This window comes from Gracilinanus agilis, chromosome 3 (assembly GCF_016433145.1).
Source record: "Gracilinanus agilis isolate LMUSP501 chromosome 3, AgileGrace, whole genome shotgun sequence".
In the NCBI taxonomy this organism is placed as follows: domain Eukaryota; kingdom Metazoa; phylum Chordata; class Mammalia; order Didelphimorphia; family Didelphidae; genus Gracilinanus; species Gracilinanus agilis.
The window spans coordinates 150,152,377-150,176,330 of record NC_058132.1 but is presented as its reverse complement, the minus strand read 5'-3'; the positions used below and the strand labels follow the sequence as shown (position 1 = coordinate 150,176,330).

General features: G+C 38.0%; 1 protein-coding gene across 1 annotated transcript in view; it reads left to right on the top strand.

Annotated features, from left to right (window-relative positions):
* Positions 1–23,472, top strand: part of LOC123238901 (potassium-transporting ATPase alpha chain 2-like) — a 32,207-nt gene extending 8,735 nt beyond the window's left edge. Inside the window, exons 7-23 of the mRNA XM_044666151.1 lie at positions 353–470; positions 758–1,026; positions 1,934–2,132; positions 2,305–2,414; positions 4,397–4,531; positions 9,532–9,724; positions 11,071–11,246; positions 12,544–12,680; positions 14,011–14,161; positions 16,731–16,899; positions 17,010–17,164; positions 18,419–18,542; positions 18,730–18,875; positions 21,058–21,191; positions 22,230–22,331; positions 22,771–22,862; positions 22,989–23,472. Of these exons, the coding sequence (XP_044522086.1) occupies positions 353–470; positions 758–1,026; positions 1,934–2,132; positions 2,305–2,414; positions 4,397–4,531; positions 9,532–9,724; positions 11,071–11,246; positions 12,544–12,680; positions 14,011–14,161; positions 16,731–16,899; positions 17,010–17,164; positions 18,419–18,542; positions 18,730–18,875; positions 21,058–21,191; positions 22,230–22,331; positions 22,771–22,862; positions 22,989–23,017 (2,439 nt within the window). The 3' untranslated portion in view covers positions 23,018–23,472. The remainder of the gene's footprint in view (positions 1–352; positions 471–757; positions 1,027–1,933; positions 2,133–2,304; positions 2,415–4,396; positions 4,532–9,531; positions 9,725–11,070; positions 11,247–12,543; positions 12,681–14,010; positions 14,162–16,730; positions 16,900–17,009; positions 17,165–18,418; positions 18,543–18,729; positions 18,876–21,057; positions 21,192–22,229; positions 22,332–22,770; positions 22,863–22,988) is intronic.
* Positions 23,473–23,954: the final 482 nt, after the last annotated feature.

Below are 23,954 nucleotides of genomic sequence, written 5' to 3'. Positions count from 1 at the left end.
AGAAAGAAAGAAAGAAAGAAAGAAAGAAAGAAAGAAAGAAAGAAAGAAAGAAAGAAAGAAAGAAAGACAGGCTTTAATGGGCAGTTAGGTGGCCCCATGAACAGAGAGTCAAGCCTGGAAATAGAACATCCTGGGTTCAAATCTGTCCTCAAATAATTCCTAGCTATGTGACCCTGGGCAAGACACTTAACCCCATTGCCTAGCCTTTACCATTCTTCTGTCTTAAAACCAATACACATATTGATTCTAAGCCAGAAGGTAAAAGTTGTTGGGTTTTTTTAAAGGAAGTCCTTGAGAGTAGACTCTGCATTTATAATAAATGATTCTTAAAATGAATTAAATTCTTTCAAAGGTAGATAATTCATCTCTTACTGGAGAATCAGAGCCTCAGTCTCGCTCTTCTGATTTTACCCATGAGAATCCCTTGGAAACAAAGAACATTGGCTTTTATTCTACAACCTGCTTGGAAGGTAGGTCTGGTGCTATATAGAGTGAAAACATTCTATAAAAATTAAAGGTCCCTCTTTTCATTCTCTACTTCTTGTTCTCCTCACTACTTCATACAAGGTTTTTACCAAAAGAAATACAAAAAGACATAGTTGTATCCAATAAGCCAACACTTGATCTGTGTAGTTCTTCAGATCAGTGAAATGCCCTGGTAGTCATGTCAGGTCAGAGGATGAAGACAGAAGTCCAAGCAGTCTGTACCTCTTAGAGGTAAGATCTCCTGAGCATTATTCATATACTTTCCTTACAGGAACAGCCACTGGTATGGTCATTAACACAGGTGACCGGACTATCATTGGAAGAATTGCATCACTGGCTTCTGGTGTTGGGAATGAAAAGACACCCATTGCTATTGAAATTGAGCACTTTGTCCATATGGTGGCAGCGGTGGCTGTTTCTATTGGTGTCGTATTCTTCATCATTTCAGTATCCATGAAATACCCAGTTCTGGAATCCATCATCTTCCTCATTGGTATTATTGTGGCCAATGTGCCAGAAGGTCTCCTGGCTGCTGTCACTGTAAGTCCATGATGTGATCTCTGTTCTCTAACTTGATCCCTATGCTATACATATTATGCATTTGTATATTATAAGTTATTTCTATGTTTTAGAGTGGAATTGTTTGTTTACTACGGGCAATATTGAATGTTTTAAATGGTTTGGATCTTGGAGGGAAAATAGTGTTATTTAGAATGATTTCAACATTGAAATGCAAGATCATAAGGTATGTCTTCCTTTTCAAGAGATCTGTTAAAGTAAACTTCTTTCAGTTGTACTTTCCCCTGGAAATAAAACAAAAGATGCAAAGAATTCATTTTAAATTACAAATCAGTCTCTATTAATTTCTCCTACCTAGACTCAACGTAAGTGAGGTTTCAAGATATTAGACATTAGAGTGTCTTTGACATTTCTGAGTTCAAGAGAAAACCATCAGACTTGGAGATATTGAGTTTTAAGAGTATTTAATAGTTCCTTGAAGATCCAGATTATGAGATGAGTGCTTTAAGATGTCCACTTTGGCACAAGTCAGGCCCTTATAGTCCTTCTAAAAAGGTGTATAATTGAATAGCTAAAGTTATCCAAAGATCAAATTGTGACTTGCATCCATCTGGTATAAACCTGATGACCTTGCTTTAAACATTCAGTCACTCTGGGTCATTTTATTCAAAAGAGGAAAGAATTAATATTGGGGTTTTATTTATCTTTTTTAAAACTACTTTTGGAATCATTCAACTAATAATTTATCAAAACTTCTACATAACAACCATGACATTTATTTTCCAAAAAATTTATGGAACCATAAATATTGCACTCATGATTGTTCATAAAGGTAGGCCTATGTGTAGTCTCTACAGAAGTGGTTAAGCCAAAGGTTAAAAATCTATCATTCTGATTCACTGGTAGGATTATATTTCCTTCTTTATAGGTGAGTTTGTCACTGACAGCAAAACGGATGGCCAAGAAGAACTGTCTGGTGAAGAATCTGGAAGCAGTGGAAACTCTGGGCTCCACCTCCATCATCTGCTCTGACAAGACTGGGACCTTAACCCAGAACAGAATGACTGTGGCCCATCTGTGGTTTGACAACCAGATCTATCAGGCTGATACAAGTGAAGATCAGAAAGGTGAGGCTTTGGGAGCAATCTCGAGGATGTGGGACTGAGCATGGAAATTTCATGCCAATCCTGAAAGGATAAGCAGGCTGTTTCTGAGATCTGTGTAGACCAAGAAGAGGACATACAGACTCATTCCCCTCTTCCCCAGCAGAACTTTGATATACTACATCTTTCTTTCCAGCCCAGATCTTTGACCAAAGTTCCGCAACGTGGGTCGCCTTATCCAAGATTGTAACACTATGCAATCGAGCTGAGTTCAGACCAGGACAGGAAGGTGTTCCCATCATGAAGGTAGGACTTCTGCTTATCTAGGTGTGAGAACAAAATGCCAGTCTCCAAGTCATCTTGCTATCTTCCATCTCCTTCTGCTGTGGCATCGTTTAATGGGAAACTTGCAAGCTTGTTATCTAGCCAAGTAACAAAGTAATAAATCGGCTACATTTTACTTTGTAGAATTATAGGAAAAACCAAAGGAGCTCTCAAAATACTGACTTGAGATAGTGAATTGTAGTTTTCCAGCCTTATCATGCCTAACTCTCTCCACTTGAATAACACACCATCTTGCATCAATTTGACTTTTCAGTGCCTATCTATGATGCCTGGAATACTTTACTTCTGCTCCTCTGCCTCTTAGAAACCCAGGTTTCTTTCAAGATTCAGTTCCAACACCATTCTACATGAGCCTTTCTGGATCATTCTCCCTACTTACTAATACCTTTCCCCTAAAATTATGCTGTATCTATTTTGTATGAATTTAGCATATGCCTGTATATGTCCCTCATTAGAGTGTAGGCTCTTTGAGGGCAAGTATTGTTTTACTGTTGTTTGAACAAAGAGGCTAAGTGGTAAAGTGGATAGAGCATCCTGAAAGGAACATAACTAAAACCAAGCTTAGGTTGTTCCATTTTCAATGAAGATACAAGAAAAATTAATTAGACAAGATAATATGATTAAGTATTGAATCGTGTTTTCTAAACAATTAGCTTAGAGTAAAAGAAACTCAATGAGGACTGGAGTGGTTAGGATGGAAAAGGTTTTCTTTTGTGGCAAATTTGTATCTCTGTTTCTCAGTTTTTGAGAAACTTAGAAATCACTTAGTCTAATCCACTGATACTATATTTTGAAAGGGGAAATTTTGCCTCAGAAAGATTAAAACTTGCCTAAAGATACAGAACTACTCAGTGGCAGGAGACGTGTTCCTTTTTAAATTTCCTTTCTTTCAACACTACATTCTGTCACCTGAGCTCTAACTTTGGAGTCACCTTTGACTCTCTCCTTCTTTTCCTTTATCTACAGGGTGACTGTAAATACCTTTTTTCCTCTTTAAAATGTCACTCTCATCTAACTTCTTGGGTTCCGCCCTCATCACCTTTTACCTAGACTGCTGTAGCTGTCATCTAACTCTAGCTGTAGGACCTTAGTTTCATGCCATTCTAATCCTTCATACAACCCACTGCCAGACTTAACATTTCTTAAACAATTTTTCATCCTGCTCTTCCTTCTGTTCATTCTTCAATGACTTCTTAGTCTATTATATTACCTGAATTCTGCCTGGTTTTCCAGTCCTTCTGTAATATGGCCCCTCCCTACCCTATTCAAACTTGTTTCTCCATTATTTCCAAGCTTTAATCCACTCTATTTCGTTGTTGTCTTGAATGTCAATCTGTGATGCTTGTTTCTTTCTTCATAATTCACTTGTTTTTCTTTTTCTACTTCACTTCTCCTTTTTGGTGTTTCTAGATCTAGTTTAAAATCCCCATGAAAGAAAACCTTTCCTGCTTTAGCTATACCAGTCTTTATTGATTTCCCTTTTCTCTACACTTACTGTCTAGAAAACACAATTCAATGCTTAATCATATTATCTTGTCCCATTCAATTTTCTTTTATTTTTCAACAAGATTATAGCCTTTGAGAGCAAAGATCATCTCCTCCCTTTCCCTTAGTAACTTCAATACTTAAGCTTATGGCAGGCATTCGGTAAATATAAAGGTTATTTTTTAAAAACCCTTACCTTCAGTCTTAGAATCAATACGAATATTGATTCCAAGGAAGAACAGCAGCAAGATCTGAGCAATTGAGGTTAAGTGGTTTGCCCACAGTCACAATGCTAAGTATCATATAAGGCCAGATTTGAACCTAGGACCTCCCATCTCTAGGCCTAGCTCTCAATCCACTGAGCCATTTAGCTTCCCATTGGTTCATTTTTAAATGCCATGGAAGAGCCAGACTGTGGTTATAATAATTAATTTGTTTAAACCTTTTTCTTAACCTAGAAAATTGTGGTGGGAGATGCCTCAGAAACTGCCCTCCTGAAGTTCTCAGAAGTCATCATGGGTGATGTGATGGAAAGAAGGGGTAAAAACAGAAAAGTGGCTGAAATCCCTTTTAACTCCACCAACAAATTCCAGGTGGGTTTTTCCTCATTACTAGGGATGTCAGTTGTTGTTGTTGTTTGTTGTTGTTGTTGCTCCTGCTGCTGCTGCTGCTATTGTTTAGGCATTTTTCAGTCATGTCCAACTCTTCATTACCCCTTTTGGGGGTTTTATTGGCAAAGCTACTGGAGTGATTTGCTATTTTCTTCCCTTGCTCATTTTACAGATGAGGAAACCAAGACAAACAGGATTAAGTGACTTACCAAGGAACACACAGCTAGTAAATGTTTGAGGCCAGATTTGAACTTCATGTCTTTTCTTAGCCCAGTGATATTCTTACCTATAATTACCAAATGCCCCCATAGATCAAGAACCTAAGGAACATGGGCAGGTAATATTTGAACAAGGCTAATTTGGCTGTTGTTTTCCCAAAAGCACAGTAGATAATGGCAAATGAGTCTAGAGAAGCTAGGATGTAAATTTCCATCCATCCACAAAAATCCATCCATGTACTGTATTGTGTCTTAGTTTTTGATGCCAAGATTTGGGGTCTAGGTTTTTGTTGCCTCCTTGCTATCAGAGGCACTAAGGGAGTAAGTAATTCACACTGAAAAGGATTGCCTCATCCTCAAAAATCAATGAAGTAGTTAAACCTTCACCATACTAGGTGGAGACAAATAAATGCCCTTTCTAACAACAAGTGGGCAAACCAGAAAGGTTTTAGATTTCATCCCATTCCATGCAGTTAAACTTCTGGTGATATATTTGCCAATATTTCAGGAAATCAGCCTAATAGCAATTGGAGCTTTCACTTCAGGAGTGTCCAAGGGCTTGACTTCCTCTATCATCTTTATTTGAAATGGGAATGAAAATCACTCTTCAGAACCCAAAATTTTGGGGCAGCTGGTATTATGAAAGAAAATCTTAATTAGTGTTAAAAATTCTACTAGTGGTTTTCTTGCTCAGTCTGGAACAAAATGGAATTCAGTCATAAGGTAAAAATTCCTTCCCCCCTTCCTAACCTCCTCTCATACAAATGTACCCTTCCTTTCCAACCTCCTAAAGTATACATAATTAAACGAGTTTATGATGATAGTTATCTCGGTGGTACCATTCTTCCAGGTCCTGGTCAGAGAGAATATTTTACATATATAAAATTCTCTCCATTGACAGTGAGCTGACAAGAAAGAGCTCTGAGTTTAAATAGTTTTAAAACCAATGGAATTTGTCTTCAAGTTCCTGGAACTTTTTTTTTTAATGTTACTTCTCTAGATAGAACCCTGTATTTTCCTACTGTTGTGGTTAATGTTTAGGAAGCCCCGATGGAATATAATTAGATCTATGCAAATATATCAGCATTCAGGTCATTTCATGGGCAGGAAGAAGCAGACAATCTTTGCTGGTCTCATTTCTCTGTGCTACAAAGAAACAATGTCTAGCCCTACTATGGGCCTATTGTCCAGTCTGGATAAGACCATCTTGAAAGCTAAAAGAGAGGAAGGGGTCACAGAGACAGATTTCTACTACTTCATTAAAAACTTCAGTACAACCTATTAGCCAATACACAGAAGTTAATGGTTTAAAAAAGAAAGAAAGAAAGAAAAAAAAAACTACAGTAGATAATCTAGCCCTGGTTATGAAATTCAGTGGAATTTGTGATACCACCTAAAAGGACCTAACTTCTTTTTTAATTTTTTTCTTAATTTATTATTTTTAACATTCTTTTCTTTTCAGATTTTGAGTTCTAAATTTTCTCCTTCTTTTCCACCACTCACTAAGAAGACAAGCAAAATTATATCAATTGTACACGTGAAATCATTCAAAATTTATTTCCATATCAGCCATATCATAAAAACAAAGCAATGACATGAAGAAAAAAGTGCTGCTATAAATACTTTTGTACTTCTATGTCCTTCTCCTTTTTCTTTGATCTCTTTGGAGCGTAGACCTAATACTGATATTGCCAGGTCAAAGGGTGTGAACAGTTTTATAGCACTTTGGGCATGGTTCAAATTTTTTTCTCCAGAATGACTGCACCACTTCATACCTTAATCGACAGTTTATTAGCATACCTATTTTCCCTCATTCCTTCTAGTATTTGTCATTTCTGATAGATATGAGATTATATCTCAGAGTTGTTTTGATTTTCATTTGATTCAGAGCATTTTTATGTGATTATTTTAATTTTGATTTCTTCTGAAAATTGCCTGTTCATATCCATTGACCATCTATCATTGGGGAATGGCTTTTGTTTTTATAAATTTGACTCAATCTTTTACCAGAGAAAGTTGCTGTAAAATGTTTTTACATTACTTCATTGTCTATGGTACCTTTTAGAAAAATGTAGTTTCCCTGATTATCTTTTTTAATTAGGTCTATTTTTGCTTTTGCTTTGTTTGAGATCCCAGTTGCTATTCCAGACTGTTTTTACTTCCACTGAGGCAAAACAGATTCTTATCCAACCCTTTATTCTAACTTTGTGTCTTTCTTTTTCAAGTATGTCTCTTATAAACATGTTGTTGTGTTCTGGTTTCCAATCCATTCTGCTTTCTGCTTTTGTTTTATGGGTGAGCTCATGTAATTCACATTCACAGTTATGATTACCGTGTGTTTCCCTCTATCCTATTTTCTTCTGTTTATTCTTCTCTCTCTCTTTTTTAATCCTCTTCTCCTCAAAAGTCCCTTTGGCTTCTCACCACTCCCTCCCTTAATTCATTCTCCCTTTTATTATTCCCCTCCCCATATCTTTTATCCCCTTCCCTTCCTATTTCTCTCTTGGGCAAGATAGATTTCTATACCTGAGCGTGTTCATGTGTGTGTGTGTGTGTGTGTGTGTGTGTGTGTGTGTGTGTGTGTATTCTTCTTCTTTGAACAATGCTGATGAGAGTGAGATTCAAGCCTTGTCCACCCTCCCCCCCATTTTCCCCTCTACCATAAAAGCTCTTCCTTGAGTGCCTCTTTTATGTAAGGAAAAAAATTCCCCATTCTCCCCCTCTCTTGCCCCTTTTCCCAGGGAATTCTTTCTCACTCCTTCATTTTTTTCTTGAGATCATTCCAACATAATTGACTCATACTCATGTCCTCTGTCTATATAGACTCCTTCTAACTGCCCTGTGAAAAAGTTCTTGGGAGTTACATGCATCATCTTCCCATATAGGAATGTGAACAGTTTAGGTTTTTTGAGTCCCTTAAGATTACTCTTTCACATTTAACTTTTTATTTTTCTCTTAAATCTTGGGTCTGAATGTCAAGTTTTCTCCCCAGCCCTAGTATTTTTATCAAGAATGCTCAAAAGTTCTCTATTTCAGTAAATATCCATTTTTCCCTGAAGTTCACTTAGTTTTGTTGAGTAAATTATTCTTGCTTGTAATCCTAACTCCTTTGCCTTCCATGATATCTTATTCCATGTACCCTCCTTTCCAATAATTTAATTTAGAAGCTGCTAAAGCTTGTGTGAACGTTTGTATCTCATTTTCCATTTGGTCTATCCAATTTTTAAAAAGTTCTTTTCTTCAGTAAGTTTTTGGGTCTCTTTCAGAATTATATCAATTCTATATTTTAAGTTATTATTTTCTTTGGTACTTTTTGTGACTTACCAAACTGTTAATTCTCTTTCCATAATTTTCTTGCATCACTGTCATTTATTTTCCCATTTTTTCTTCTACCACTCATCTCTTTCATTAACTCATCTAAAAATTGTTGTTAGGGTTGCATGCAATTAACATTTTTCTTTAAGAATTGACTTGTAGCTGTTTTCACAGTTGTCTTTTTCTGAGTTTGTATCTTGGTCTTCCTTGCCACCAAAATAGTTTTTATGATCAGGTTATTTATGTTACTATTTACCCATTTTTCCACCCTCTTTCTTGTCTTAGAACTTTATGTTAAGTTTGGACCCTACTCACCTGGATCTGGGAAGGCACTGTCTCAAACTTCAGACTTTTTTGTGCTCCTGTTTTCAGAGCTATTCTGGGGGTCGTAAAGTTTTCAGTACTTCTCAGGTGGTATGATCCAGGCAGATAAGTGTGGTTACTGTTCTCCTAGACCAATGATGGGCAAACTTTTTAAAGAGGGGGACAAAGGAAAGGAAATACTCATCTGTCAGTCTGTTTCTAAGACAACTCTTTCGAAGTTTCATTGTATTGTATCCTACTCATTGTATTTGTCAGATTAGGAATAATGTCCGGCAGCTGAATAGAACATTTCAGGGGGCCACATCTGGCCCATGGACTGTAGTTTGCCCATCATTGGCCTAGACTGTAATCTGGTCTTTACCCAGGAAAGGCTCCTGTTCCCCTGCAGCCATAAGTGCTAGAACTCCTCTTTGTCCTCTAACTACAACCAGGTTTTCTGTTCTCCCTATAATCTCTTTCTGACCAGTGGTCCAACACCTTTGGTGTCTCTTTCCTGAGAGCTCCCAAAGCTGTTGTTGCCACCATTGTTTATCACCTCCAAGACCTAACACTGGTGCTCCTGCTGTGCTCCAAGCTGGTCCCAACTCTGATGCTCAGACCTTTCCTGCCAACTTTTAAGTCCACTAGTTTTTCATATAAAAGCCAAAGCTATAGGTTTAGGTTTGGGCCACATTTGGGGCTCTTTTTTTCATGAGAGGCACCAGGAGATTTTAGAGATGATTTTGAGTTTGAATAAGATGACACAATAAAAGAATCATTTACTATGAAGTAAAAAGTCTTGGCTTCAAATGTTACCTCTACCATTTACTACCTGTGTGGCCCAAGTGAAGCAAGTCACTGAACCTCACTGGGTTTCAGTTCTTTCACCTCTAAAATGAAGAGATTGGACTGTATGGTCTCTAAGGTCCCTTCACCTCTAACTTTCTGATCCTCTCAATGCAGAGGCTTGGATGCCCACTAAGGGCATCATTATACTCCTGTTTGCATTGTAAGGAGGTCAAGTGTACAAAGGGTAAGAGATGATTTTCCTCTAGGCTGTTGCTGGTTGTGGAGAATCTCTTCAGGCTCCTTAGAAGTGCCAGTAATAGTGATGTGCCCCACGTAACACTAATTTCTTCTTCGCAGCTCTCCATCCATGAAACAGATGACCCCAATGACAAGCGCTTCCTCTTGGTGATGAAAGGAGCCCCTGAGAGGATCCTAGAAAAATGCAGCACCATCATGATCAATGGTCAAGAGCAACCTCTTGATGAAACCACAGCAGAGGCCTTCCAAATTGCATACATGGAGCTGGGAGGCTTAGGGGAGAGAGTTCTGGGTGAGTTGGCCTGGGATGGTGACAGAGATGAAGGGGCCACTGGCAACTGCAGTGTAAAAAAATGTAAGCTAAAAGAACTGAATGGCAAGCTTATTAAAAATAGTGGAAGGTGATACCAAAGGAAGTAAATTAATCCAAATTGAAAGAGTTTATATTCCTAAAGGACAGTGGAGTTTATGAGAGGTAGTGGAAGAAAAAAAGCATATGGCCAGTGGTTAAACATTCTTAAAAATACTTCAAAAATCCTGGTTTTATTAACCCCTGCCCCCCGTCCCTACTGCCGAAACCATCAATGAACTCATGGATCCTTGAACAGTTGCTCTACTTTTTTCATCTTTTTTAATAATTGAGAACTAATTTTATTAGTGTGGATAATTTCCAGGAGAGAAACTTTCCATTTTTCTGCCTGACAAAATTTTAACACCATGTAATTTCCTCTAGTCAATGAACATTTTCAAGCATCACTGATGTGTTAGACAAGGGCTAAGCACGAGGGATACAAGTACAAAATAAAAACAATTATTAGTCTCCGACCTCAAAGAGCTTAAAATCTAATAGGGAAGAAAACACAAAAGGAAGCTGAAAAGGGAAGGGAGCACTCGAAGTCATAATGCAAAGTTCTAAAGTCCAAAATTAACATTAGGTGAATGACAAATGGGAAGAAAAGCTCTGCTGAACAACCTCTTTAAATAGAGGTCCTGGGTGTCCATGGCCCTACCCTCCAATTATAGAATCCAATCAGAAAAACTGAGGGTACCAATAAAATGTACATTTTATAAACTAAATTGTGGCATGATGAAATTCTCCAATGATGAGCCTGGGGAAGGAAGACATGATGAAGAGTTGTGAAGAAGCCCAAAAGTATTGTAGCTGCTGAGAAATGAGGAGAACTTTAAACAAAGGATGTATATAACCCAATTACAATGGCTTTTAGCTTTCCCACTTGAATGTCAAGTCCAAGCCTTGGTTTCCTTATACACAAAACTGAGGAGTTTGAAGAAGTTGACATATAAGGTCCCTTTCAGCTTAAAAATATGATTCTTTGACCTAATTTTTAACTTGATTCAAGAATGGCTTTCACAATATCCTATAGCTAGATAGATAATCCTTGTGGCAATCAGAGGATTCCATTCTGTCCCTAATAAGATTCCTTTTCTACAAATATTTATTGCACCTTTTCTGAGGAAGATGCAGGAAAAGGACTCAAGTTTCCATTTAAGAACAAGAATTCTTATGCTTTAATGTGCTTGTATGGTTTGGAAGCAGAATAACTCTCTTATTTCTAATCTTCATCCTTTTCTTATTAATGCCTTCCCCTCCTTGTTTCCCCTGCATATCTATCACAGGTTTCTGTCATCTCTACTTACCAGAAGATGAGTTTCCAGATACCTATCCCTTTGATATAGATGCCATGAACTTTCCCACCTCTGACCTCTGCTTTGTGGGACTGCTGTCATTGATTGATCCCCCTCGATCCACTGTCCCTGATGCAGTCACCAAGTGCCGCAGTGCTGGCATCAAGGTAGAGTTCCTTTTCTCCACCTCTAGGAATCTTTCATAGGTGCTAACGTTCCTTTGAGGAAGTTTACTTTTATGATTAAGCCTTCTCTACCAAGTCTATGTATTTTTCTTTTCCCTTTTACATTTGAGAGGCATCATGACAGAAAGGAGAAAGAGCTGGTCTCAAAGCCAGGAAGACATGGGTTCAAGTCCCTTCTCATATACAAGAGACCTATTTGATATATACTAGCTAAGTGATTCTAGACAAGTCATTAATAACCTTTCAGTTCTCTAGGCAACTCTCTAAGTCTAAATTGCAGAGAAGGGGCCAATCTGCCCTGGTAGATGGCATTTCTTCATCAATGAAATTGCAGGTCCAGTCCCAATCTCCGTTTCTTTTTAAGTTGACTGCCAAATTTTTAGTGATTTGTCCCTTTAAAAATATCACAAGTTACTTTTTATTAAAACTTCTTGCTACTGTTATTTTATTATTTGACTCTCTGCTCTGGTGGAGTGGAGATACCATAGGAATGGCTGAATAATTACAAGAGCTTACATATATAATGCACTTATATGGTTTGCAAAATGCTTTAAATATATTATCTGGTTGAATCCCATTTTATTCTCCCCATGAGCTATGACAAGCAATGAAAAGAAAAAGACTATTTTTTTTAAATCAATGGTTACTTTTGACAGTATGGCATAGGAATTTATTCCCAACTCCACCATTATTAGCTGATTTGGGACAAATCACTTAACTTCCCAAAAATTCCATTTTCTCATCTAAAAGGAAGAAACTTGGAAGTGTTATATAAACATAAGCTATTGTGATTATTATATTGCTATCAATAGATATAAAAAAATTTTAAACATGATATGCTATGTAGATCTAAGATCATAGTAGCTTTTAGCCTTTTCTTAATTCTATCTCTGTGATCCTCTAAACTAGAATGTTTAACTCCACATTTATACAGTTTAAAAAAATAATCATAGGCTGTCCCATAATGTTTTTCTTAGAAGAAAAAATAAGAATTGTACTAAATATAAAAGTTTTCCCCATATGAAGAAGGAAAAGAATCAAGGAACAATGGGACAAGCAAATAGATGGGAAATGTATTGAGGTCTTCATCTTTTCCTGGGGAAGGAAAAATACACATTCACAACTAAATCTCCCCCTCCTTCCCCCAAGGGCAAATCTCTCTTTAGCATTGATTATAGCCTATTAGCTCTTGATTCAGAAAAGAGCAGTAATGCTCACTTTTCCCTTTGCTTTTACTGGACCCCCTTCTCATTGGTTATATGTTTCTTGTCCACTTCAGGTCATCATGGTGACAGGTGATCATCCAATCACAGCTAAGGCTATTGCCAAAAGTGTGGGCATCATTTCAGCCAATAGTGAGACGGTGGAAGACATAGCAAAACGTCTTAATATTCCTGTGGAACAGGTTAACAAAAGGTAAGAGCAGTGGTAATAGAACTGTTAGTGAGCCTCCCTTTGCTTCCAAAGAGCTCCAGCATTTTGGGGCTCATGACTTTGGGGCCTTTAACCTCTTAGGCTACTGCTGAGGGGTTGTTTATTTATAAACACATACATATACACAAAGCAAAATTACTTTTCCACTTAAGAGCTCAGGGAAGTTACTAATAGCGATCCTTTTTTATCCAATATTAAGTCCATATTAAAATCAAAAAGGTATTCTTTATCTGGAGATCGTGTATTTTTTTAATTTAATAGATATATTTCAATATAACTGATTTTCTTTGTGATCAATTTCTTTTATGCATTTAAAACTATTATTCTGAGAAAGGGTCCATGAACTTTGTTGTTCCAATTCTTCATAACCTCATTTGAGATTTTCTTGGCAAAAGATACATCAGTGGTACAGATGAGGAAACTGAGGCAAATAGAACTGAAGTAACTTGTCCAGGATTACACAGCTAGTAAGTGTCTGAGATCAGATCTGAACTCAGGAAGATGAGCCTTCTTGACTCCAAGCCTGAATTTTATCCTCTGCATCATTTAGCTTGTCCCACAGGCTTCCCCAGACGTGACACAAAAAGGGTTAAGAACCACTTTGGGCAGGTTGTCTCCCCTACCTAAAATGAACTCATTCATCACCTATAATTTGGCTCAAGATTTCTCTCAGATCCTCTGTGAATCCTTTCTTGTTCTCCCTAGTTGCCTATGTTCTTGTACCTTTGCCTTTGTATCATCAGTGCCAAGCATACTACCTTACATATAATTAAGACTTAAACATTTGTTGAATTGAATATAAAATAATATATAACCACATAAGCAATACACTAGGAGTATATTCCTTCCAAGAAGGGAAATAGTTGCCTTTAGCTAAGAAGTCAGGAAGACTTCATTAAAGGAGCAAGATGTTACATTGGGATTTAAAGAATGAATAGGAAAGGGACAATTCTAGGGACAGGTATTCTAGTCACAGGGAGCAGCCAGACATTCTCATTTCCAGGCGCATCTCACTGTCAGCCCTTTTGGGGTCCCCTGTGGAAGGAAGGGACTTGGAAGTAGTCATTGCAAGGGATCCAATATGAGTCTCCCCGCTAGCCTCTATTTCCTCATCTTGAAAGGAAATGACACTGATTAGAGATAATTATTGAGCTAGGCTTCTCTATTTTGCAGTAGTTGGGTACATTAGTGAAGAAGTAAGAGACTAGCCACCTTCACAGTATTGTTATGGACTGGATTTCTCAATGCAGAACACTCCCTCATCCTGAGAGCTGTCCTTTTAGCTAACTGGGCATTTCTTTGGCCCTTCTAGGGAGGCAAAGGCAGCTGTGGTAAATGGAATGGAGCTGAAGGAGATGAGCCAAGAGCAGTTGGATGAGATCCTCATTAACCACACTGAAATTGTCTTTGCAAGAACGTCTCCCCAACAGAAGTTGATTATTGTGGAAGGCTGTCAGAGACAGGTAAGTGATCAGGGAGGCCACACTTAGCAAGGTTCCTGTCACACACAACTTCTGTGTATTGGCTCCTAGGTGGAAGAGTGGTAAGGGTAGGCAATGGGGGTCAAGTGACTTGCCCAGGGTCACACAGCTAGGAAGTGGCTGAGGCCAGATTTGAACTTAGGACCTCCCATCTCTAGGCCTGGCTCTCAATCCACTGAGCTCCCCAGCTGCCCCCTTTTCAAATATTTATTGACTGATTCATTGACAAACATCCAGATGAGTCCAAGTCAGATTCAGACAGAAATTTTGTATGAAAAGAGGCTGTGTTATAATATAAACCTCATTCTTAAAACATAGCTAAGGTTTCTTCACAAGCCTCAGAAAAATAAATGGCTGCTTCTTTCCAGGAAATTAAATTCAATTCTGCAAGCATTCATTAAGCATTTACTGTGTTCTAGGCCCTGTGCCAAGCTTTGGAAATACAAAGGAAAAAAAACTAATAATCACAATTAGCATTTACATAGTGCTTTCTATGTACTAGGCATGGTGCTAAGACTTGATAAATATTATTTCATTCGATCCTCACCACAACCCTGTGAATTAGGGTTGTTCTCTAATTTTCATCCTCATTTGGACAGGTTGTCTCCCCTACCTCAACAATACTATGAAGGAAATGGGTATTAAGTGACTTGCCCAGGGTCACAAAGCCAGCAATAATCTGAGGCTATATTTGAACAGAAGTCTTCTTATTTCCAGGCCCAACACTCTTGCCAATGAATCAATCATCTAGCTCCTAGAGCGTATGTTTAGCTTCAAGAAAAAGAAAGCCCTCTAGATTCTATTTTGACATCAAGTATATCCTCCTATCCTTAACTTTGTAAATACATTTAATTTTTCAATTCACAAAAAACTATTTCTCTTCCTTCCCCCACCCAAATTGTCCTTCCCCTATCCTCTTCATTAGTGAAAAAAGGAGTCAAAAGTTAAAAACTAGATTTTTGTAATAAACATACATGTTCAAACAAAGCAAATTCCCTCATTGGTCACGTTCAAAAATATGTTTCATTCTGTCTCATGTACTCCACTTCTCAGGTGGGGAGCATGCTTCATCATTAGTCTATTGGAATAGTGGTTGATCATTATGTTGACTGAGTCTTTCAAAGTCTTTTATCTTTATGATGTTGTTATTATAGAAATTATATTGGTTTTGCTTTCTTTGCTCTGCCTCAGCTCATACATGTTTTCCTAGCTTTCTCCAAAATGGTCTCTTTGATTATTTCTTACAACGCGATAGCATAGACCCATGTTGGTGAACTATGGCACACATGCCAGAGCTTGCCAGAGGGGGACTGTTTCCTTCCCCGTCTCCACATGCGCCAAAGAACATTTCTTCCATCACTCTCCCCTCTGCCCATCAGCACAATGGGAGGACTTCCTCCCATCCCTGACTGGGGTAAGGAGGGCTCATGTGCAGTGTGAGGGTGCAGCTTGGGCATTCGGTCTCCAAAAGGTTCGCCATCACTGGTATAGACCATTACATTTCTATACCATTGCTTGGACTGAACAAGTTTTCATTGTTGAAGAAGATGATGGCCTATCTAATGGTTATTCTCTAATGTATGAATCCTATTTGGAATGAATCCATTTATCTGGGCTTAGATACAGAGACAACTAAGGGAAAATTAAGAACCTGTGCTCAGTATTTTATCACTAAAGCTAGAGATGTCCATCTCTGTTCTCTACCACTTTATCATATGTATTAGTTTAAAAGGATATTGGTAGGGGGCAGTGAGGTGGCTCAGTGGATTGAGAGCCCGGCCTAGAGATGGGAAGTCCTGGGTTCAAATCTGGCCTCAGACACATCCTAGCTGTGTGACTCTGGGCAAGTGACTTAACCCATTGCCTAACCCTTACCACTCTTCTGCCTTAGAAACAATATATAGTATTGATTCTAAGAAAGAAAGTAAGGTTGTTTGTTTGTTTGTTTTTTTAAACCCTTGCACTTCGGTGCATTGTCTCATAGGTGGCAGATTGGTAAGGGTGGGCAATGGGGGTCAAGTGACTTGCCCAGGGTCACACAGCTGGGAAGTGGCTTAGGCCGGGTTTTTTTGAACCTAGGACCTCCTGTCTCTAGGCCTGACTCCCACTCCACTGAGCTACCCAGCTGCCCCCTGTTTGTTTGTTTTTTAAGAGTATTAGTGAGATCTTATTTCATATGGAAAAACACCCCTTTCCTCACAAAAGACTCTTGTAAAACCTAGGGTCATCCTAACTTTAGGAGAAGAAAGAGGCTATTATTTCTATCAGTACTCTAGACATTTGTCTACTTCTTGATGTTTCTAAATTTAAAGTTTTGAATCCCACTGTTTTGGGGGGGTTTGTTTTTCATTAAAGAAATTTTTATTTATTTGTTTATTACATTAAAATACCCAGTTAACTCCCTCCATCCATCTCTCCTCCAATTAGAGAAACCATCATTTGACAAAAAGATATATGTATGTAAAGCTATGTCTTACTTATTATATTTATCAGTTCTTTCTCTGGGCATTTAAGAGTCAAGAGAAACAATTGTCCCACTGTGTTTTTCTAGAATGCTGTTGTTGCAGTGACTGGGGATGGTGTTAATGATTCCCCAGCCCTGAAGAAGGCCGATATTGGGATTGCCATGGGAATTGCAGGTTCTGATGCAGCAAAAAATGCAGCAGACATGGTCTTACTAGATGATAACTTTGCCTCTATTGTGACAGGTGTAGAGGAAGGTAAGTAGTCCCTTCCATTCAAAAGACAGCTTACAAAAAAACCTTCACAGAGAGCTGATTTAACTTTGTGGATCAAAGGCAATTTTTCTAAAGTAAAATTCTCATCATAGGTCGCCTAATCTTTGATAATTTGAAGAAAACCATTGCTTTTACCCTGACCAAAAACATTGCCGAGCTTTGTCCTTTCCTGGTCTTCATTACTGCTGGGGTCCCCCTGCCCATCGGTACTGTCACCATCTTGTTCATCGACTTGGGCACTGATATTGTAAGTAGATCTCTGGGGTATCAGGGAATAAAATACAGTACCAGGTATCATAAGCTTTGGGGACCATTTTCTCTTCTATCCTCTCCTCTGAAGAGACTTAAATAACTTCTCAAAAGAGACTGGTAATAAAAATCAACTCTCTCCTAAACTGAACTTTCCAAACCATTCCATTTATCTGACACTCAAAAAAAGTGTACGGTCCTTTATCTCAGATTCCTTATCCCTGAATTGGCATAATGATCAAGGACCATGTTACCAAAACAGTCTGCCCAATGCTTATGGGCCCAGACATGTTTAAGAGGCCCAGGAAACATGGTAAGATGCATTCTTACTATTCCTAGGCTATTCCATCCTAACTATTCCAAGGCTCTCTTAATTGAATAAAAGATAGTTATAGTATTCTCAAAGAGCTCTTAAAACTCCTAAGAGGAAAATACTACCTTTACATATGACAGTTCAACTGAATCTTCCCTACTTCAAAAAGATGAAACACTAGCTAAAGGTATGTAGAGTGGAACCTAATGAATGGAATGATAAATGGCCTCAGCAGGAAAGATGGCATTATTCACATTTTCAATAGTCTTCCATTCTGAAGATAAAATGATGAAAATAGGTCCATATACTTCCTTTGATTATCTTTGCATCTAGAATCAACCAAATTAATTCATAGGATCATAGGTCTAAAACTAAGAGGTTAGAGATCATCCAGTTCAACATTTTCATTTTATAGATCAGGAAACTGAAGCCTTAATGATTCACACAAGGATACACCAAGTTGACATTCTAAGGCCTGAGCAGGATTTAGCCCTAGGTTCTCTAAATTCACAACAGATAATAATTAGAGACTGGTTGAAGAATAAGCAACATTATTGAAGGTAAATTACTCATGTGGCTTTGGAATACATGAATCTAGGTTCATTGTAGATAATAGATAGTTGATAATAGAGAGCAAAATAGGAACAAAGCAAGGGAAACTGCCCTTGCCAGTCTTCCTCCCTTTCTTCTCTACAGGGAATAATATACTGGGTTGCTCAAACGTTGTGACATGGTTAGAAATCTGTTTGTTTTGACACTAATAATAGATGACTCTTTGTCGCTTGAAGGCTTGAAAGTTTCCTGGACAAGCTGTTTCCAGAGCCTTAGGATTCATTTATGATCTCTATTCTATTTTCTGTCCAAATATTAACTGTATATGTTCTGTGTTCTAGCTACAGGGCAGTAACTGGGTTTCACCATCTTCTTTCCCTTCCACAGATTCCTTCCATTGCCTTAGCCTATGAGAAAGCCGAAAGTGATATCATGAACCGGAAGCCACGCAATAAGAAGAAGGACAGATTGGTGAATCAGCAGCTGGCTTTGTACTCTTATCTACACATTGGTATGCTGAGGTCTTTCTCGTTTGTCATTTTGGCACCAAAAGCCTTTCCCCTTAAGTCCCCCATCCCCTAATGAGTTTAGAATTTTTTTTTAATGAGTAGGGACCATTGGAAATTTTTTTTTTAGTGAGTAGGGACCTGAACTCATCAGTGTTCCTCAATTCTTAATTTATTCTCATATGTCCATAGGAATCCTGCAATCTTTGGGAGCGTTCCTTACCTACTTCACCGTCTATGCAGAACAAGGATTCAGACCTACTGACCTCATTTTCTTACGGTCATATTGGGAAGATGACTCTCTAAATGATCTTGAAGACAGCTATGGACAAGAATGGGTAAGAGAGATCAAAGTTCTAATCCCATTTATTCTCTATTCTATTGTGTGTTTGACCTGATTGATCCTGAAATGTCATCTTCTGGACTGCCTTCTTAAGACTACTTGATTAGAACCAATGAGTGAAAGAAAAAATCAATAAGCATTTATTAATTACTGTGCCCCAGACACGGTCAGAGCATGAAATACAAATTCAATGAATGAAAAACATTTTCTATAGACATACAAAAGTCAAACCCTTGCCCTCAAAGATCATACATGCTATTGCTGGGCGAAAATACTGGAAGGCATTTTGGTAGTGTTAAAATTTAAATTAATATCCAATAACTCCAAGTATTATATTTTATAAAATTTATTAATAATCACTTGAGGTAGAAAGAAAATAAACTAAAAGAAATAGAAGCTCAAATGTAATTATCTAACAAAAAGTAAACCCACATGTGTAGATTCTCCTGCTTGGCATAAATCCCCTCCTCCACAAACCGTGATCAGGGGGAAAGAGAGCAAGAGGGCAGAACTACAGAAAAATGATATCCTTCCTAACGTGAGAGGGAACATGGGAAGCTGGGATTTAGAGTTCTGGGGAGCAAATCCTAACCCAGTAGCTCATAACCCAGGAAAAGACGCTTTGAAACTTTCCCTGTCCCAGATATAAGGCTGTAAGGAAGTAACCTGACACAAACATCCAAGAACAATGGTAGAGCTGATTTGATCATGATTCTAGAACTAGAAGAAAGCTGACAGGGAAGATAAAAGGATACACTCATAACACAAGTTCTGGAGATGAAAAGGGTGAAAGCTCCTGGTCATGGTCTTTGATCATGCAATGTTTCTTCTTGACTGAGAGGTAGTGAACAATAGGTAGGGAAAGGACATATGGTCAATATACTGGTTTTTCTCCTTTTGGTTGTTTTTCTTTATTACAAACTAGGAGTGGTAGAGTGAAACAGTTACTGGGAAGTGACTAATAAGGGGAAAAGTATAAATAAAATATGCTTTCCCAAAAAACATAAAAAAAAATACAAAACAAAAAAATGATAGAATAGAAATATATGCACTGACTCCAACTACGGAAATGAAGAATATATTTAAACCACACTAGATCTCAGATTAAATATAGTGGATAGTGTTAGTTACTACCTCATTAACTGTTTTAGGGAGTTTGGGGGTGGCTAGAGCTGTCGGCTTAGAGTCAGGAAGACCTAAAATCAAATTCCCTCTGCAACACTTGCTAGCTGGGTTACCATGGGCAAATCACTTAACTTCTTTGCGCCTCAGTTTTCTCATCTGTAAAATGGAAATAATAATGTTACCAAATGAGATAAAATTTTAAATGCTAAATAAGTGCTAGTTACTATTGAAATAGATATGTCTGTGTTTTATTAAAAACAAATTTTATTACTTAAAAAACAGCAATGAGATAAAAGTCCTTTGGAGGGAAGCTTGATTTCTGATTGAAGACTGCACCTTAGAGAATATATTTCATCATGAGAAAGAAATGTTACCCAGCTCTAGATCCTTAGAGTTATCTGTAGTTCAAAGAAGTCAACGAGCATAAATTGGGTAGAATTGTATGCCTACTGGAACTGGAAATAATTTTCCAGAATGGAAATAACCAAAAGAGAGGTGCAAGATATTTGAAAAGCTTTGATGTTTATCAGGACTTCTCTTTGCCTTTGATAATAGTTTGCAAGAGGCAGCTAGGTGATTCAATAGATAGAATGCTAGGCCTAGAGTTAGGAAGACCTGAGTTCAAATCTGACCTCAGATACTTACTGTGGGTAAGTTACTTAGCCTCTGTTTGCCTTAATCCACCAGAGAAGAAAATAGCAAACTACTTCAGTATCTTTGCCCAAAAACCCTATGGACAGTATTGATATGCTCTGGTCCACAGGGTCACAAAGAGTTGACTCAACAACAACAGAGCTGACAGACATTAGCTTTGTAACACATGCAAAAGAATAACTAAGCTGCAAGGTCCCCGACATGGGGATAAGTAGAATAAATGACATCATCCTTTTTTTCCTACTCAGCGCTACTCTTTTTGAATAACTGAGTAACCAGATGATTACACACCATCTGTATAATATAATACAATATAAGCTCTTATGAAATTTCCATAAACATTCCCAAAAGCTTTCCCTGCTGGTCTCACAGCTTTCTTTCTTCCCAATCATTTGCAGACAAGATATCAGAGGAAATACTTGGAATGGACTGGATATACTGCTTTCTTTGCTGCAATCACAGTCCAGCAAATAGCCGATTTAATCATCAGAAAGACTCGGAGAAACTCTATTTTCCAGCAAGGTCTCTTCAGGTATCCACTATACTATATATCAGAGACTTATGATGTAAAGAAGGTGAAGTTCTGTTGGCTTATCAAAGAGATTAATGTTATGATACCTACCATGGTAAAAAGATCTTCTGATATTACCTCACGGATCACATTAGCTTGATGGACATCAGTCGGTCAGTAAACCTTAAGTGCCCTACCAAGTGCTGGCACTACACTAATTACTAGGGCAGAAAGAAAAGCAAAAAGGCATTCCTACCCTCAATCTGAATTCACAATCTAATAGGGGCAACAGCTTGCAAACAACTATATACAAATGAAAAACGTACAGGATAAATTGGAGATTATCAACAAAGGAAAGGCATTAAAATTGAGAGACTGGGAAAGATTTCCTGTAGAAAATGGGATTTTTGCTGAGATGTGAAGAAACCAAGGAAACCAGGAAGCAAAGATAAAAAGGGAGGACATTACCAGCCTGGAGGACAAACAGTGAAAATACCCAGAGTGGGGAGATGGGGTATCTTGTATAAAGAACAGCAAGGAAGCCAGGATTTTGGGGAGGGGGCTGGTGTAAAGGTATAAGAATACTGAAAAGGGCTTTGAATGCCAAATGGGATTTTATACTTGGTCCTGGATGTGATAGGGAACCACTGGAGTTTATTGAATAGGGGAGAAGGGGTTGGTGTGTTCTGACCAACACTTTAAGATCATTTGGGGACCTGAGTGGAAGAGGAATGAAAAGAATGAGAAACTTGTTGCAGGGAGACACACTAGTAGGTTATTATAATAGGCAAGGCATAAGGTGATATGGGTCTACAAAGGGCAGTGTCCAAGAGAGCAGGAAATTTGGACAGGAAATGTCACAAAGGTGAAATCAATAAGCCTTGGGAACTGATTGGATATGAGGGATAGAAGATAGTGAAGAGTGCAGAATTATTCCTAAATTGAGAGTCTGGGAGACTGGGAAATTGGTGGTAACCTCTAAATTAATAAAGAAAGTAGGAAGAGAGGAAGAATGGCCAACTAAATTAAAAAATCTATTCATGTTTATATTTCTTTCAGAAATAAAGTGATCTGGGTAGGGATCGCATCTCAAGTTATCATAGCACTAATCCTCTCCTACGGCTTTGGAACTATTACAGCTCTGAATTTCACTACACTTCGGTGAGTTATCTACCCTACTCTGGGAAAGGAAAGCATTAGCCTCCATTTAGAGTAGAGTCTTAAGTTAGGGGACCAGGCTGGGCTACTATCAAGGTGTCTGGGTCAGAAATGAATGGCAAGGATTAAAGACCATATATCTTCTTCTGGAAAAATAGTCAAGTCTGGTCAAGCCATTGAAGTAAATGAGAACAAATTCAAATCCAAATTCCCTTTGGAAAGATCTGAAGGAAAAAGCACACTGTGAATCCTTATCTTTGAGTATCCTTTACTTTATATTGTGCCTTAAAAGAAAAGAGCTGATTTTGGCCAGTTTAGAAAAAGCCTTCCCTGCTTTTTTATATCCAATAAAATTAATAACCCCACCATTATTTACCGGAGAAGCTGGTTGTTATCTTCTGACACATTTTGACTCTTGAATTTGGCTCCATTCTATTTACAGAGTTCAATACTGGTTTGTGGCAGTACCATATGCCATTATCATCTGGCTATATGATGAGCTCCGAAAACTCCTTATCAGGCAGTATCCAGGAAGTAAGTAACGTCAAAGAAGGATTGGGATCCATATTTAGGAGACTGCTGAGGTTTACTGAGCATTTATCTTTTTACATCTCCCCTGGGTTCCATATTTCTTATTAACTCTCTTTCTCCCCCCTACAGGCTGGTGGGATAAGAACATGTATTACTGAAATTGCTATTGGCTCCCAAGACTTCTTAATTTCTCCCTGGTGATGTTCAGTGTTCTCCAGTCACCGGCACTGGGAAGTCTCTTGTGCAATATGGGCATCATCAAAATCGACTTGCCAGAAAGAAGAAATACGTATGAAAGATTCTCAGTTATCGCACTGTAAAAATGAGATTAGCCTTTTTGTGTAAGCGATTTTTCTTCTGCACCTTGTTCTGTGTACCTCTTATTTGTTTAAAATGTATAAATTTCAAAAAAGGTAGAGAAGAAAAAGGACCTGTGGAATCTGTACATAATTTTCCTCAATGTTTAATTCTGTTGTAAAGCATGCAATTGCACTGGGTTTGAGACTGTTGAGTTTTATGAATTCAACCTGGGCATGATTGTGTGAAGCACAAAACCCTAGTAGACTGGCCTAGTAGAGAGGCCACATTTTAAAGTAAAGGATATTTTATAAAATAAGGTTGTGATTGTGTTGTTCTTAGAATCCCTGGGAAGGTGCTCTACTTCTGATAAGAAAGTAGCTGAAAACTTGAGGTAGCAGGGTAGTTCAGTAGGCAGAACACTGAGCCCAGACTCAGGAAGCCTGGAAATTGAATCCTGCCTCACACACTTACTTAGCAGACACTTAACTATTGCTCTGAGCAATGTCTTAACTTTTCTTGGTCTTAATTTACTCACTTGTAAAATTGAGGTGATAGTCCTATTTCACAAGATTGCTATGAAAATCAAGAGATAAAATGCACAGCACTATCCAAACCTCCAAACAGTATATATAAAAACTACCTATTATTGTTATAATTACAATTAAAGAAAATTTTCTGTAAGAATTAGAAGGTGTTGGAATTTGGAACAAAAGCTGGAAAGATATACATTGACTTTTTTAAAGTATTCTGAATCTGCTGTCAATACCCTAAAGCTGTAAAAATCCCCTTTTGGGG